Here is a 14,745-nt window from a genome sequence, read left to right as displayed (position 1 = left end):
GGCTACAGTCATAAAACTATAATCTCGAAATGTATCTTGTGATTTAAGAGAAAAATTATTTTCTTAACTACTTTTTTAACTTTTGATATAGTAACTGTTTAACTGTGAGAAATGCATACTTTAATTCCAGATTGTAAGTGGTAATATTTGTCAATAATAGAGGTAAAATGTTTTTGCTATACAAGAAGGTACCAAGAGAGTTGTTTGTGCTAAGTCTGGATATCATTGTGTGATAGTGTGTTTTAGACGTTGATGTTAATAGAAAAAGTAAAGTATTTTGGAATGGCATGGAAAGCAGTCCTGGAACTATGGAAAGCTACAGTACATTTGCACCTGGACTATGGTGGGGAACCCAGAAATACCAGAATGTTACTGCTTTTGACATTATTTCTGTGGTCAAAATCAGTAACACTTGTGGAGACACTGCCAATAAGATTTTAGGACCAGGAGCAGAGAAATACGGTTATTTGTAATTTATTGGTTGGGAATTGGTCAAGGCTGCTTTGATGGAAGCCACTACTTAGGGCAATAAACGGATTAAATATGAATGAAAATTTCTCATTTCATATTCCTTTTTATTATTTTATTATTTTAATGAGCAAACATGCTTATAAATGGCAAACTCATTTATGTGGCTTGGATTGTTTGCCTAATGATGGCTTCTAGAAATGAGGTTGCAAGTGCCGTAATACTAAATGCCCGTCATTTCTAGAATAAAATTCCACGTTGCGGAAGATATGTTTATCCGTTATGCCAATATGAGGCTGGCCAATAAAATCACAGTTGTTAGACTAATTTTTCTCTTTTGAGATTAGACGTGAAATACTGGATGTGCTGGGATTGTGCTTCAGTTCAAAACGCAAAATGTGATTTGCAGAACTTGTGCAGATGTTTCAAAACACAGTGAGAGAATTCAGCCTGTCCTAAACTGTCCTGATGAGAATGTAACCATTGGAGAAATACTTAGTGTTTATCATTCGTAGCAGTTAGGACTTTCTTCCTGTTAACGTTTTTCTGAAATCGTACAAGATCTTTGAGTCTAGGCTGGTGCTGTTTGCTTTGTTTTAGTCAGAGCAGACCTTTCATTAGTATACTTTGAAACAAGAGCTGCTGAAAAACACATAGAGGTAAATAGTAAATTTTACTTTATAAAGTGCAACTTGCTTTCTGTGATGTTGGGGGCCAGGTGAGGTGATGGTTCAGAAGTCAACAGTGATACAGTTCTCCAGCTCTCATTAAGTTGTGTACAGCCAGTTCACAGCAAGAGCTTTGTGTGCATAGAAACTGTAAAGCTCAGCTGAATGGCTAACAACTGTATGTTTTGTTTTTTTATGTTCTGGTAGACTCAAAAGAGCTATACTTAGAAATAGGATATAAAAATTTTTGTTTTATTAGAATTGTGAATTTATAGGCTCAAAAATGACAGAAGCATTGCTGCCAACATTCAGTAAGCTTTTGAACCAAACTTAATTAACCCTGAAATAGTTCTTTGCAGTTTGGCAGATGGCTACAAAAGAGCCACAGAAAAAAGTTTCATGCTGGATGTACTGGCAGGGAGGGTGGACTAGGCATTGAAACCCTCCTCCAAACCAGCAGCCAACTGCGCCTGTGGTGTTGTGCTCATGCAGTATACTCTAGTGACCTGTAAAGATCATTCCTTCAGGAGGACCTGGGAGAGACGCAATAACAAAACCAAGATGACTGTTCTTTTCAGGGCCTGGGCAGGGCAGGAGTGTTCACAGCTTGGCTGGCGGTCACTTCCTCCTCTTCATAAATCTTTCCCACCTTCCCCTCTCACTCTCCTCTAAAAAGTGTGTAAATGCAAGTCTTGCTCAGTATTTCTGGCACTAAATTGTGGAACTGTGGAATGGTTGGGGTTTAGACCTTTGAAGGCCATCTAGTCTAACGCCTCTGCAATGAGCAGGGACTTTCAACCAGAGCAGGTTGCTCAGAGTCCCACCCAGTGTGACCTTGAATATTTATAGGTGTGGGGCATCTGTTTCCCCTCTGTTCCAGTGTTTCACCACCCTTACTGTAAAAAATTCCTTCCTTATATCTAGTCTGACTCTACCCTTTTTTAGTTGCAACAGCTCTACTTTTCCCCATCTTTCTTGTAAGTCCTCTTTAAGTCTTGAAAGGAAATAAAGATATTTAAAGAGAAGTGACTAAAAATTAATAGCATTCAAACAGGTTAAGCATTAACCCTAATAAAAATGAAATAGTTTTTTTTTTTTGCTAGGAGAGATAGAGCCAAATCTCACATCTGAATCTTTTACTGGGTTTGCTTATCACACATGCATTTTATTTTTAAGAGGCATGACAGAAACTTAAGCTCTGTGATGGCACGGGGGTCAGAAAACGAAGGTAAGCCCTGTGAATGCTTCTGCGTGCTGCATCTATCAGTATAGGGTAATTTTCTGCTTCAAGAGTTCATCATCAGTGCTGTTACTTAAAAGGAGCACATGGCCAATATACACTTAAACAGGAGAAAATGTATCTTGATGGTGTGTCATTGCTGACTTCAAGTAAGTTTTGAAGGTAAAAGAGTAAGTGGCCCCAGTCTGGGAGGAAGGACTAAGTACAGTGAGAAACACTGTGGTGTTACACTTTCCAGGAGAAACCCCTCACTGCAAGAAAGACATTGAGGTGCTGGAGCAGGTCCAGAGAAGGGCAGCAAAGCTGGTGAAGGGTCTGGAGCACAAGTGTGATGAGGAATGGCTGAGGGAACTGGGGTGGTTTAGCCTGGAGAAACAGAGCCTCAGGGGAGACCTTATCGCTCTCTACAACTACCTGGAAGTTATGCCAGGGGAAGTTTAGATTGGATATTAGAAAAAATTTCTTTGTTAAAAGGGTTATCAAGCACTGGAACAGGCAGCCCAGGGAAGTGGTTGAGTGGCCATTCCTGGAGATATTTACAAGATGTGTAGATGTGGTGCTTAGACATGGTTTAGTGGTGGGCTTGGCAGTGTTAGCTTAATGGTTGAATTTGATCATCTTAAAGGGAAAAGATGGAGACCCAGGAAAATCCTTGGACAGAAAGTTACAATATTCTGTCTAAATAAAGAAAATTTAAGCATGTCAGTGTGAAGGATGGAGAGTGTTGCTTCTGTTGTGGATGAACAAGATTTCGAATGGGTTATAGAGAGGGGTAGTTTGGACAAGGTGAAGCTCAGAAACTACCTTTTGGTAGGAACTTTAGGTCAGTCTGAAGTGAACCTTGCCTCCAGAACTCTTCTGTAAGCAGATCTGTCACACTGCCCTATGTCTTTTCCAGTCATTCTAGCTGAAGTAAAAGATGCCAGATAATAAATTTTGTTGAGGTGGAAAATAGTAAATAAAAACAAAGGTTTACCTCACTGTTCCACTGAGGTCAAGTGAAATCGAGCTTTATTCAGAAAACTTCTGTCTTCAATAGAAAGATGTTGAGAATGGAACTTCAATCAAGTGCGTGTAAATCAAAGGAGGAAAAGAATAAGGTGAGATGATAGTTAAATAGATCTTCAGTGAACTAATGGAAGGTCCAGAAAGCCAGAATAGCGTAGAGAAGATTGTACTAGTAAATAGGGACTGATGGGTTCTAAAGAAGTCACTCTTTTTTTGACCTTTTTATGTTAAAATCCACATTTTAAGCTCTGAAGAGTTCATTAGATTGGTAAGATGTCAGGTCTTTATCCCTGCTTTGAGCAGGGGAAATGGTTAAATGATCTCCAGAGTTCCTTCTAGCCTCAGTTCTCTGATCTTGTGAAGATGTGCAGATTTGTTGTCAGCGGTTCTACCCCTGGATGTATCTTAGGAATAGTTCAGAAAAGTCCTTAGTTATCCTAAAATGATAGAAATATTTTTGTCCTTATTTATTTGATCATAAGTCTGTTCTTGCCATTTCGTGTGATGATGAAATCTACCCTATTTATTTTCCTCCAGTCTTTTTAATCTGCAAAACTTCAGGATTTTTAACATGAGGTAACTGGAAAAATATTAATTCTGCAGGAATCTACAAGAAGTGTGCTTAAATTTGATTCCCTGCTTAGTTACGTCTAAAGATCAGTTTTTCAGTCTATTATGTTCTTGCATTGCTCTAGTTATAAACCAAAATGTTGTGTATTACTAAACCAGGTATCTTACATAAATCTTTTTTCCTTTGACCCTATTATTCTTATGATCCAGATTTTCAACCTAATCCTAAATTATTTTAAGACCTCTATTCAGTACATCCATGACTGATACTAATTAACTGTATTTTAATTTTCTTACCAAGTTCTATATTAGTTATTTGGATTATCACATTTTTTTTTTTTTCTTAATGGTTCAGTGTTAGCTTTTTCTTAATCTTCAAATACTTTCCAGCATTTTAAGACTCACTGAAATAAAAATTAATGATCCATAGTATGCCTTATTCAACTTCCTAAATTCTTGGATGTTGTTATCTGATCTGCTGGTTTAAAAATATTTAGCTTTACTGGATCATGTGTTAACATCTCTCTTTAGATACTGTTGGATTGCAAAGTAGTTTTACCATGTGACTACATAATCTAGATATCCTTTAAGAAATGTGGCAAAATGTTTATTGATCACTTTGCTTTCTCCCTGTTTTGTGTTCTTACTCGTTCTGGCATTTCCAGCCAGTATGGGTCCAGTAACACAGTGGAAGTGAAACATTTTTGTTGTTGCTTTTTAGAGCAAACTCCTTTTTATCACTCTCAGTTAAACATTCTACATAGACTTTCCTACCCCCTGTGTTTATTTACTTTACTTATCAGTCTCTTGCAGTTTATGACTTCAGGGTTTGTAGCAACTATTAAGAGAAGTCTCCTGTTATGTCACTGGAGCCAGCTGCTTTTAGTTTCCCTCTCTGGCTATGGTTTAATGAACAGCTGAGCTGTTTGTTTTGTTGCTGCCAAAAGGGGGAGATCTCATCCCCTGCCCCCTTCCCTGCAGTTAGGCTGGGGATTCCTGTGCTCGGTTTTTGCCAGGCTCTGCTGCACACTGGTTCAGTTGGCTTAATTTACCATAAATATTTTCTTCTCCTCTCCTGACTCCCACGCTGCATTTGATGTGTATGTGGTTGGTGAGCTGACTGAAGCAGATAATGATGCATGCCAGAGATGGTACAAGGTGTGGTGGGTGAAGATGGAGAGCATGGTCTATGTCTTTTGGCAATATTGAACTGTTCTACTGGTTTATCATGAAGCTGTATCCTAAGCCAGTTTGGTTGCTTTTTATTAGTGTAGGCATCTCAATCATGGAATTATTGCTTTATGAGCACCTAGAAAATCTAAAAGTTGACCTTTTGAAGTAGAATCATAGAATAGTTAGGGTTGGAAAGGACTTTAAGATCATCTAGTTCCAACCCCCCTGCCATGGGCAGGGACACCTCACACTACACCGTATCCCCCAAGGCTTCATTCATACTGGCCTTGAACACTGCCAGGGATGGAGCATTCACAACCTCCCTGAGCAACCCATTCCAGGGCCTCACCACCCTAACAGGAAAGAATTTCTTCCTTATATCCAATCTAAACTTCCCCTGTTTTAAGCTTTAACCCATTACCCCTTGTCCTATCACTACAGTCCCTAATGAAGAGTCCCTCCCCAGCATCCCTATAGGCCTCCTTCAGATACTGGAAGGCTGCTATGAGGTCTCCACGCAGCCTTCTCTTCTCCAGGCTGAACAGCCTCAACTTTCTCAGCCTGTCTTCATACAGGAGGTGCTGCAGTCCCCTGAGCATCCTCGTGGCCCTTCTCTGGACTTTTTCCAAGAGTTCCATGTCCTTTTTATGTTGAGGACACCAGAACTGCACACAATACTTCAGGTGAGGTCTCACGAGAGCAGAGTAAAGGGACAGGATCACCTCCTTCGACCTGCTTATCACACTCCTTTTGATGCAGCCCAGGATACGGTTGGCTTTCTGGGTACCACGATGCCCATTCTGTTTGAACCTGGTTCTAAACAACAAATGCAGTCAAGTAATGGTGAGTGACTAAGTTGTCACTAATATTTGGTTGTGCAGTCCAGGCAGACATCTTAAAATGAAGTGTAATTTAAGATTCTTTGTTTGGCAACTACATCAGAGAGTGTTTAGTTTATTTCTGTCCACAATCTCTATGCTCCGACCTCCAGTCCTGAGCTCAGTACAGGGCACTGCAAATTAATTGCACATAATCTGATCACAGTCAGCAAGCATGGGACTTTCTGGAGAGTTAAGGACCCTCCTAGAGGAAAGCAGCTGCTGTACTGCAGATTATCAGAGCAGAGTAATTCTTAACTCAGGAAAGTGGCAGGCCAAAGAGAGCTGCTTTTCACCGTCAGTGGCAAGAGAAGCAGGAGACTGCACTGCTGCTGCGTATAACACAGGGGACAAACTGCTTCCTGAAACACAGGTTATAGTTTTACTCTTTGACCAAAACCAGGTTCTTGTAGGACTGTTTTAAGCTGGATGATCCCTTGCAGGAAAGGCTAAATGGTATTTCCCAAAAAACCTCTGAATTCTAATGTGTGTTTTTGTGGCATCTCTTAGGGTTCAGCTGGAAAAAGTGCTGCCACCTTAAGCAATCTGGAGAAGTCATAGCTCACGAAATGAGGGTATAGGTTCCCTGCTTCTCCCTCTAGAGGAGTTACTGTTGCCTGGAAGCAAGGGCAGATGCTTAAGTGACATGTGCGACCCACGTTCAGTAAGCACTGAGTACAGCAGTGCCAAGACGTAGCTCTTAGCTACATGAAGACAGCACTTCTTGAATGGGAAGACGTCCTGAGTGTCCTCCCATAGAATTAAAGACACAACAGAGAAACACAAGTTGAGATGGTTTAGGATCTCCTCAAATAGCTTGCAAAATGCCAAGAGAATAGATGTAATGGCCCATCCCCTTTTTTTGTTTTTCAGTTTGAACTCCTTCAGTTGAGAGTTGTGCAAAATACATATTCTCCCCCTTAATATGGGAACACTGGAGCCCACATCCAATTTCCCATGTAATTTCCTTGTTCTGCCTCCTGTGAGTGTAGTGTTTGCGTTATATTACCTTGAAGTTTATACTGAAGTTATGCCAGAGTAACAGCATGTTTTAGGTTAAGTGTCTTGTCCTAGATATACAAGATGCAATTCTTAAGCAACTGCCTGCATTTTAGACCTTCAATAAAATTAAATCATCCTATCTTCTGACTAGAAGTGGACAGCCAGCCTACTGCTTGTTACCAGAACATGGAATTCTGATTGCAGCAGGAGAAAAGCTGCAGCAGGAGCAGGGAATAGACTGGTGAGACCGGAGAGATGTCAGCACCAGAGGTGGCAGATCACAGACTGTAACACTTCTCCTGTGCTCACATGCTCAAGTACTTAGGCTGTGTTGTCAATCTGGGAACTGCTCAGAAACAAAAAGGGACTCACACACAGAGGCCGAGGGATTCTGATGTGCTCAGTCAGAGGTCAAAAGTTGTGTCTGTTCAGACTTTGGTTCTCTGTCAAAATCCACAATCCAGTAAGACTCCAGAAAAATAGGGTGCAAAGCAAGTGGAAGGTGAGTTTTTGAGCTTCGGTTAGTGTGGTTTGATTTTTTTCCCTCCCAAGTTTTATTGGTGCATCATGCCTGGATCCAGTGTCGTATCAGTACTAACACTGGGGCAGCTTTACTACTTCTGTATTGGTGATGGCTATTCGTACAACCTGCCAGTCACAGGAGTGGGAAGTGGAAAGGAATGCTGTGGGTATTATATAAGGAGTTTATCTCATTACAATGGGGGGGGACATCTGGAGGGGAGAATCAGCAGTTGTTTTAAAAACGGGCTGCTTCATTTAACCACGATGAAGAAAGAGTTGACTCATCACTGAATTTTGAGCCATCACAATTACCACTGTTAACTTCCTGGAGCAGAAAACATGACTTAGGAAATGAGAACTTCAAGAAGGTAGGTTGGGTGATGGTAAGAGGAAAAGTTTAATCATAATCAGAATGGTGAAGTCGGCATGATTTATGGCTTTGATTATTAACCTAACTTTTAAAAAATAAACAGCTCAGTTCTAAAATAAAAAAAAAAGGCAAGTTAAGGAACAAGGCTTTTTAAAAGAAATACATCTGGGACAATGGCAAACAAAAATCATACTTTCAGTTATAATAATTAAATAGACATCCCAGATTTAAAAACAGAAGGAATTAATTCCAAAGGAAGTGAAAGCAGCTCCAGAAAATGCAGAATTTGAGTATTATATGTTTAATAAGTAATCCAGAAGAGGCCTCTTGTGTTTTTAAGAATATTTTAAAGACTGTATACTTTCTATTGGTTACTGAATGAACTAAGGACGAACATATGTAAAAATCAACATGTCAGCAAACAGTAACGTCAAACTGAGTTGAGAAGGAATACTCAGTCATGTAATAATATGCAGAGTTGAAGATAAACATTAATTTTTCAATTAAGAGGCCTGGTAATTGGTCCAGTCAAGGGCACCACAAAATACGTTTTGCAAATATGTTATCTGCTGCTTTAGTACCTTGAACTGTTTTTAGCTTACTCTATCCTTGGAGGAATTCCTGAGTTTTTTCTTGCATGCTCTAAAGTAAAACTGCCCTTTCATGACAACTGAAATGGAAACAATTATCTAGCAATTCCAAGAAAACAAAGCGTACACAGATATTAAGATACCTATCTTAAGCTTCTCAAACACACAACACTTGAAATGTAATCTTTTTTGGCATGCTGCAAGACCTTCCCTTCTACTTAGCAAAATCTACCATTGTTTTAACTCCCATGCTGTTCCAGTTGATAATCAAATAACTTAGCTCCTTCAAATACCCTACATAAATATTAATTGGCAGTGGTAGAGGTAGTCAGTTATCCCTGAAAAACTACCTGATCATGTACTTAGATAATCACAAACCTGCTTGGGCAGTATAATCCAGTTTATAGTAGTTGTGAATAGTACATGGGCACTGGTATACAGTAACAAAAGTCAAATGTTAACAGAAGTGCCAGAGTAAGTGATCTCTGACACTTTAGGTTCAATGAACACTAGAAGAACTGAGCAGCCTTATAGCCTTTTACATCCCTAATTGATAACTGAGGATGCTGGGGAGATAGATGGAAAGGAAATGGAGTGTGAACTCTCCATAGCATAGCCTGTTCTCTGGTCATTGGTGAAGACACATGGGCTAGATGGATCATTCCAAACCAACCATAAATATCCTGGGCTGTATCAAAAGGAGCATGACTAACAGGTTCTCCCCTTCTACTCTGCTCTCATGAAACCCCCACCTGCAGTACTGCATCCAGCCCTGGGGCTCCAAGATGTGGACCTGCTTGAGTGAGTCCAGAGGAGGCCATGAAGATGATCAGAGGGCTGGAGCACCTCTGCTATGGAGACAGGCTGAGAGAGCTGGGTTTGTTCAGTCTGGATAACAGAAGGCTCTGGAGAGACTTTAAAGGAGCTTCCTCTACCTAAAGAAATCTGGAGAGGTACAAGGCCATGTAGTGACAGAACAAGGGGGAATGGCTTTTAACTGACAGAGGGTAGGTTTAGTTTAGATATAAAGAAGAAATTCTTTACTGCAAGGATGATGAAGCACTGGAACAGGCTGCCCAGAGCACTTACTGCTACCCCATCCCTGGAAGCATGAAGGGTCAGGTTGTTCGGGGCTTTGAGCAACCTGGTCTAGTGGGAGGTGTCCCTACCTGTGATAGGGAGTTAGAACCAGATGATCTTTAATGTCCCTTCCAACCCACCCATTCTATGATTTTGTGTGACTGTAAAGCACTTGTATTCTTCACTCTTGCCTTCCAGCAGAAGATAAGAATCAAGCTCTTGGACTATTAATTTCCAGTATGACAGGAATGGTACTTATTGCAGTGATATCCAGCCATCTGAGAAAGTCAATTTAATAAGTCATTGCTGACTAAACTTACACAGGCTGTGGGGTTAGGAGGAAGGAAACCAATTCAGACACATTTGCTCAGTTTCAACTTCTGTTTCTGTGGTTGCAGCTTAGAAGGAGTGTTCTGAGACTGATCAAGTAGTACTTAAATGATCTACTTTTTCAGACTGGTGGAAAATAAGAAATCAGAAAGAACTACTTCTATCTTGCCACTGATTTTTTTCCTGTGCATTCAACAAAACATAGGCTTATTAAGGAAATTAGGGAATGTACAGCATTTGATAATATTATTTAAGGAGAGCAGCTCATGTCTACAAAGTTGAGATTTTTCTGATAAACATATCTGCAGTTTTGCCTAATCTAAGTTATTAGTTTAAGCATATCAACTCAGTAGAGCCATTAGCCATTGCAAATGACTTGGGCATTCCAGTTTAGTAAAAATGCAACTCTGTGGAAGTCATCTTTCCACCCACCTTTTCTGATTTATGTATATAAAAGAAGTCATATATTATCTCTACCCCATATCATCTAAAAATTGTATCACAGAATGGGTTGGGTTGGAAAGGACCTTAAGATCATTCAGTTCCATCCCCCCTGCCACGGGCAGGGACACCTCACACTAGACCATGTTGCCTAAGGCGCTGTCCAACCTGGCCTTGGACACTGCCAGGGATGGAGCATTTACCACTTCCTTGTGCAACCTGTTCCAGTGCCTCACCACTCTCACAGTAAAGAACTTCTTCCTTATATCTAACCTGAACTTCACCTCCTTAAGTTTAAAACCATGACCCCTTGTCCTGTCACTACAGTCCCTTTTGAAGAGTCAAATCAACACTTTCAGAATGTTCAATACAGGCATAGTTTTGTTCTGTTATCTTACTTCTTACTAGCTGTGCGGGACTAACTGCAAAAGTATAGGCAATATAAAGCATTTAAGTTATATATTACATGTTTATTATGGGTGCATTTTTTTAATTTACATTTTATGAAAAGTCAGAAGTATTTACAATTTTTGTAAGACAAGCTTGTATGCTCTAATTTACAGTCTGACGAAGTAACAATTCATAAAAATTCAGATCCTTTAGAGTTGTGTTTACAAACTAATTTTCTTAGGAGGCAGCTACAATGGATATTGCTGTATACATAAGCAAGAACCAGCTTGCTACATATGTTTCTTTTCATCAGATAGCTACATGTACTTTTTACATTGGTTTTGAATGTCTTTACAAAATGTTTAAACAAATTTGTATGGCTTCAAAATTGTAACCTGCACCCAATGTAAATGTACGTATAATCACCTGAATGAAGGCTAGTTTAAAAGTGCTGAAATATAACTACTTCATTTAACTTAGAAATGAAAGTAATACTTGATTAAGGATAGCAATGCAGTTTTGGGTTTTCGTTAATGAAACAGTCATGTTATCTATGGTTTGACTGCAAAGCAGATTACAGTTAAGATTCCAGTAAAAAGACTGTACCATTTTATGAGTTAGAAATTTACCTTTCAGTAAGATTAGCAAATTAAGAGCCAAATACACTCTTCCAATCAATTCTACAGTACAGTATGTACTTCATGTTAGCAATGGAACTCTCATCTGCAAGTGTGTAGTATACATTAGCATTTATGTAGCCTCTACAAAGCTTAATTTCTTGTAAAGATTGCCTCAGCAATCCAATTCATTACTGGTTTTGCATAAATTAATTCAAACACATTTTATTGTTTTAATAGAGAATTTGAAATAGATACTGGTATTCAAAATGGTAATGTAAAATTCCCACGTGCAGGTTACTGAATTATTTTGCCCCAATACTTTTGATTTCAGCACTCAAAAAACTCTTAATAATACAAATACATAAAAGATTTTATGAAGTAGTGACTACTATGTCACTTCCCTGTGCTTAGGCTGTGGGAATGTCAAGACTAGATGACAATACACATATTAAAATTGGTGGTTATAGAAAAAAATTACCTAATACAAATAGCAGTACTTGTTATCCTGCTGCCAAGAAATACAATTCTAAAATGCTATTCCTCCTAAAGTACTATGTTACAATCACATCCCCAAAAGCACTCAAAGTACAAAGACTTGCAGTCAAAGTGAAGAGAAATGCTGTTTGCTTTTACCATCTTCAGTGATTTTTCAGTATTCTTGTCTTTGGTAACATTAAAGTTACTATCTCAAAGTTTCAAAGTCCTGCTTGGTGCATCTCCCTTTACTACAGTCACATTTATTGCAATTACCCCATGAGGAAGTAATCCAGTATTTTAAGCCTCTTTTAAAATAATCTCCAGTTTTTGCAAATCTGCCTTCTAAATAAATCCCAGTCAAAAGAATTTTTATAAAGTTGTCTGTATTATAGCAACTCTGTGCTTTCTTGATGAAGAGCCGAACTTTGTAAAAGGAAGTGAGGCACATGAATAACAAATTGGATAGGCACCGGCTTTTTTTAAAAGGCACAAATGTTATGCAGTTCATAGAAAAATAAATTAAATCTACAGCATTAATTCAAACAATCACAACACCCACAAAATTTACTAACTGCAGAAGTAAATCTCTGCTTTCTTTTGCAATTTTGTAACACATTGCACTTAGGAAAAAAAAAACTATATAAAATGACTTACATGTTAATAATATATGATACGTGGGCATCAAGTTACATTTATACATCTCAAACTCAGCTGGTTTTGTGGCATGTGTAGATAAAAGAACTATAAGAGACTTTGCCTCTTCCTTCTTCAAAAAACTGGCAACTAAGAATCTGAAAAATTAATATTACTTATGGAAAGCTCAAATATTTCTTACTCCCTCTCCTACATTTTTAGGCTTAATGTTTACAGTATAACATACGATTTCATATTACAACTATGGATTACTATTTTGACTTCATCTGTATAAATTTACTAAAATTTCAACAAATTTTCCCAAATATTGCAGTTGATCATTTACAGACAGTGTTGAAGTTAACTTCAGTGCTATTTTAAAGTAAAAAAAGTTTGCAAAATGACTTTTAAAAGTGCATTTTCTGTTCCGTAGTTCAGCTTCAAAGCAGGTCAACATTTTGAAAAAAGTAATGCGTGCTAAAATAGTGTTTAACAGGTAGAGGCAGAGTGAGCTTCTTGCACTCCTTTGATCCAAAGACTTTCACAGGTACATCAGCAGTCTGCCATGTAACGTCCTGAAAAATAAACGTAGGTTTTTTTGCTGTCAGTAGATAAAACAGATTTTGTCAGTATTTTCCTGGGGAGCAGTCTGAGCAACTATGGAAAAACAAAATACCTGTGAGACAGTTTTCAGCCATGTTTTAATGATGAGTAACTATGTACCACTTAACAGTTTCATATTTTGTAATTTAACACTACAGAATATATAATATCCATTATGAATATATAAGCATGTCAGCGCCTTACCAGTGGCAAATCTCTTCTTGAGGAGGGACAGCCGATAGCCAGTGCCTACGAGCTCTACATCTACTCCTGAAAGGGTGCTTCCTTCACTAATGAATTGCACTGCAAGTGTTGCTGGTTTACTGGGTCCTTCTGAAACTTCAAATTTTGCCCTGAGGGATCCAGAACCTATAAAATACCAAAACTGAAAAGCTGCTGTTGTGCAAGAACAAGATGATCTCTCAAAATTTTTAGTATTAGAAGTGAAACTAAAGTGATGACCACTGAAATCTATTCCTAATGGCAGTCCTACATAAATGTTCAAAAGCGATGAGAGAGCAAATATGTTTTTTCCTAAGCAATACTGAAGACAATGACTAGTGAATAATTTACAGAGAAATGACACACATCTGCAAGATTATATATATATGATGTGTGTATCAGCCTGCTAATCACTTATTACTTGAAATATCTGCTGGGCAAAAATTATATTTATTTAAATAACAATGGAATAACAAAAATAAACTATTTTTGCTTCTTTAAAACAACTTGCTATTTGCAGGCAACAGAAACTGCTAAATGATGAGTAAAGTTAGTAACTGAGGTATTACTGGTTTAAAAGTGGGAATTAATGAATGGAATTGTTTTATGCCATGACTTGTTGATAAATTTGGCTTAAGGTCCACTTTATTTTTTCAGTAGGTCATAGTTTGGATAAATTGGCTCATCTTTCCACTTGAAGTATAGAAACTGATATATTCAAGTGATTTGAAAGTTTGTTTTTATCTCCATCTCCACTTGAGAGCTCACATAATGTGTTGGACCATAAAAAAATCCCAAAACATCATACCACCCTGTATACCAGAATAAAGATGACTTCAAGATATTTGCCCTAATATTAAAAATGTTTGTGCAACTTCTCCCTTTGTTTCTCTAAGACCAGCACAGTATTACTTCCTCTTCAACACTGAATTGTGAGTACTATGTGTTTATATTCAAGGAAAAGGAAAAGAAAGATGGTGTCAAGAGACAGGAATATAGCAGGAGCACTGGGGTGCAGATCTACTGAACATATGCAAGGTGCAATCCGCATCGTTAAGCGGCACATTCTATGTTGCTCTGCAGGTGCACAATAGCTCTTCCTCGGGCTGCATTTGTGTTTTAGTATGACTTATTTTAAAAGAAGCTCCACAGTTTGGAAAAGGGAGAAAAAGAGGACTACCCATGTGTAACCATAGTGGAAGACAGAACTGCAAGGTCACTGAAGGACAAAAGACACCAGGCTACAGCAATAATTCTCTCTTGATTTAGTTTGAATCATTGACCACAACTTTGCAGCCTTTGCAGGCATAGAAGTCCTCCCTTTCCAGGTTTGTGATGATTTCTGTATGAAACCAGTCATACTTAAAGCAAATCTATGATTTCATAATGGCCTTCATTAAATTCTTAACAGGGCTGAAAGCCTTTCCTTTACACCCTGAATTCGTTTCTCCACAGAGGCC

At 38.5% G+C, this 14,745-nt stretch overlaps 1 protein-coding gene across 1 annotated transcript in view; it reads right to left on the bottom strand.

Annotated features, from left to right (window-relative positions):
- Window positions 1-10,789: 10,789 nt before the first annotated feature.
- Window positions 10,790-14,745, bottom strand: part of FCHO2 (FCH and mu domain containing endocytic adaptor 2) — an 85,523-nt gene continuing 81,567 nt past the window's right edge. The window contains exons 25-26 of the mRNA XM_057406116.1: window positions 13,268-13,432; window positions 10,790-13,035 (exon numbers count right to left, since the gene is read on the bottom strand). Of these exons, the coding sequence (XP_057262099.1) occupies window positions 13,013-13,035; window positions 13,268-13,432 (188 nt within the window). The 3' untranslated portion in view covers window positions 10,790-13,012. The remainder of the gene's footprint in view (window positions 13,036-13,267; window positions 13,433-14,745) is intronic.

The sequence above is a fragment of the Pezoporus wallicus genome, unplaced genomic scaffold, assembly GCF_028554395.1.
Source record: "Pezoporus wallicus isolate ANWC-B61680 ecotype Strahan unplaced genomic scaffold, APGP_CSIRO_Pwel_v1 contig_7506, whole genome shotgun sequence".
NCBI lineage: Eukaryota > Metazoa > Chordata > Aves > Psittaciformes > Psittacidae > Pezoporus > Pezoporus wallicus.
Note: the sequence above shows the minus strand (reverse complement) of the source record. Positions and strands in the feature narration are given on the sequence as shown.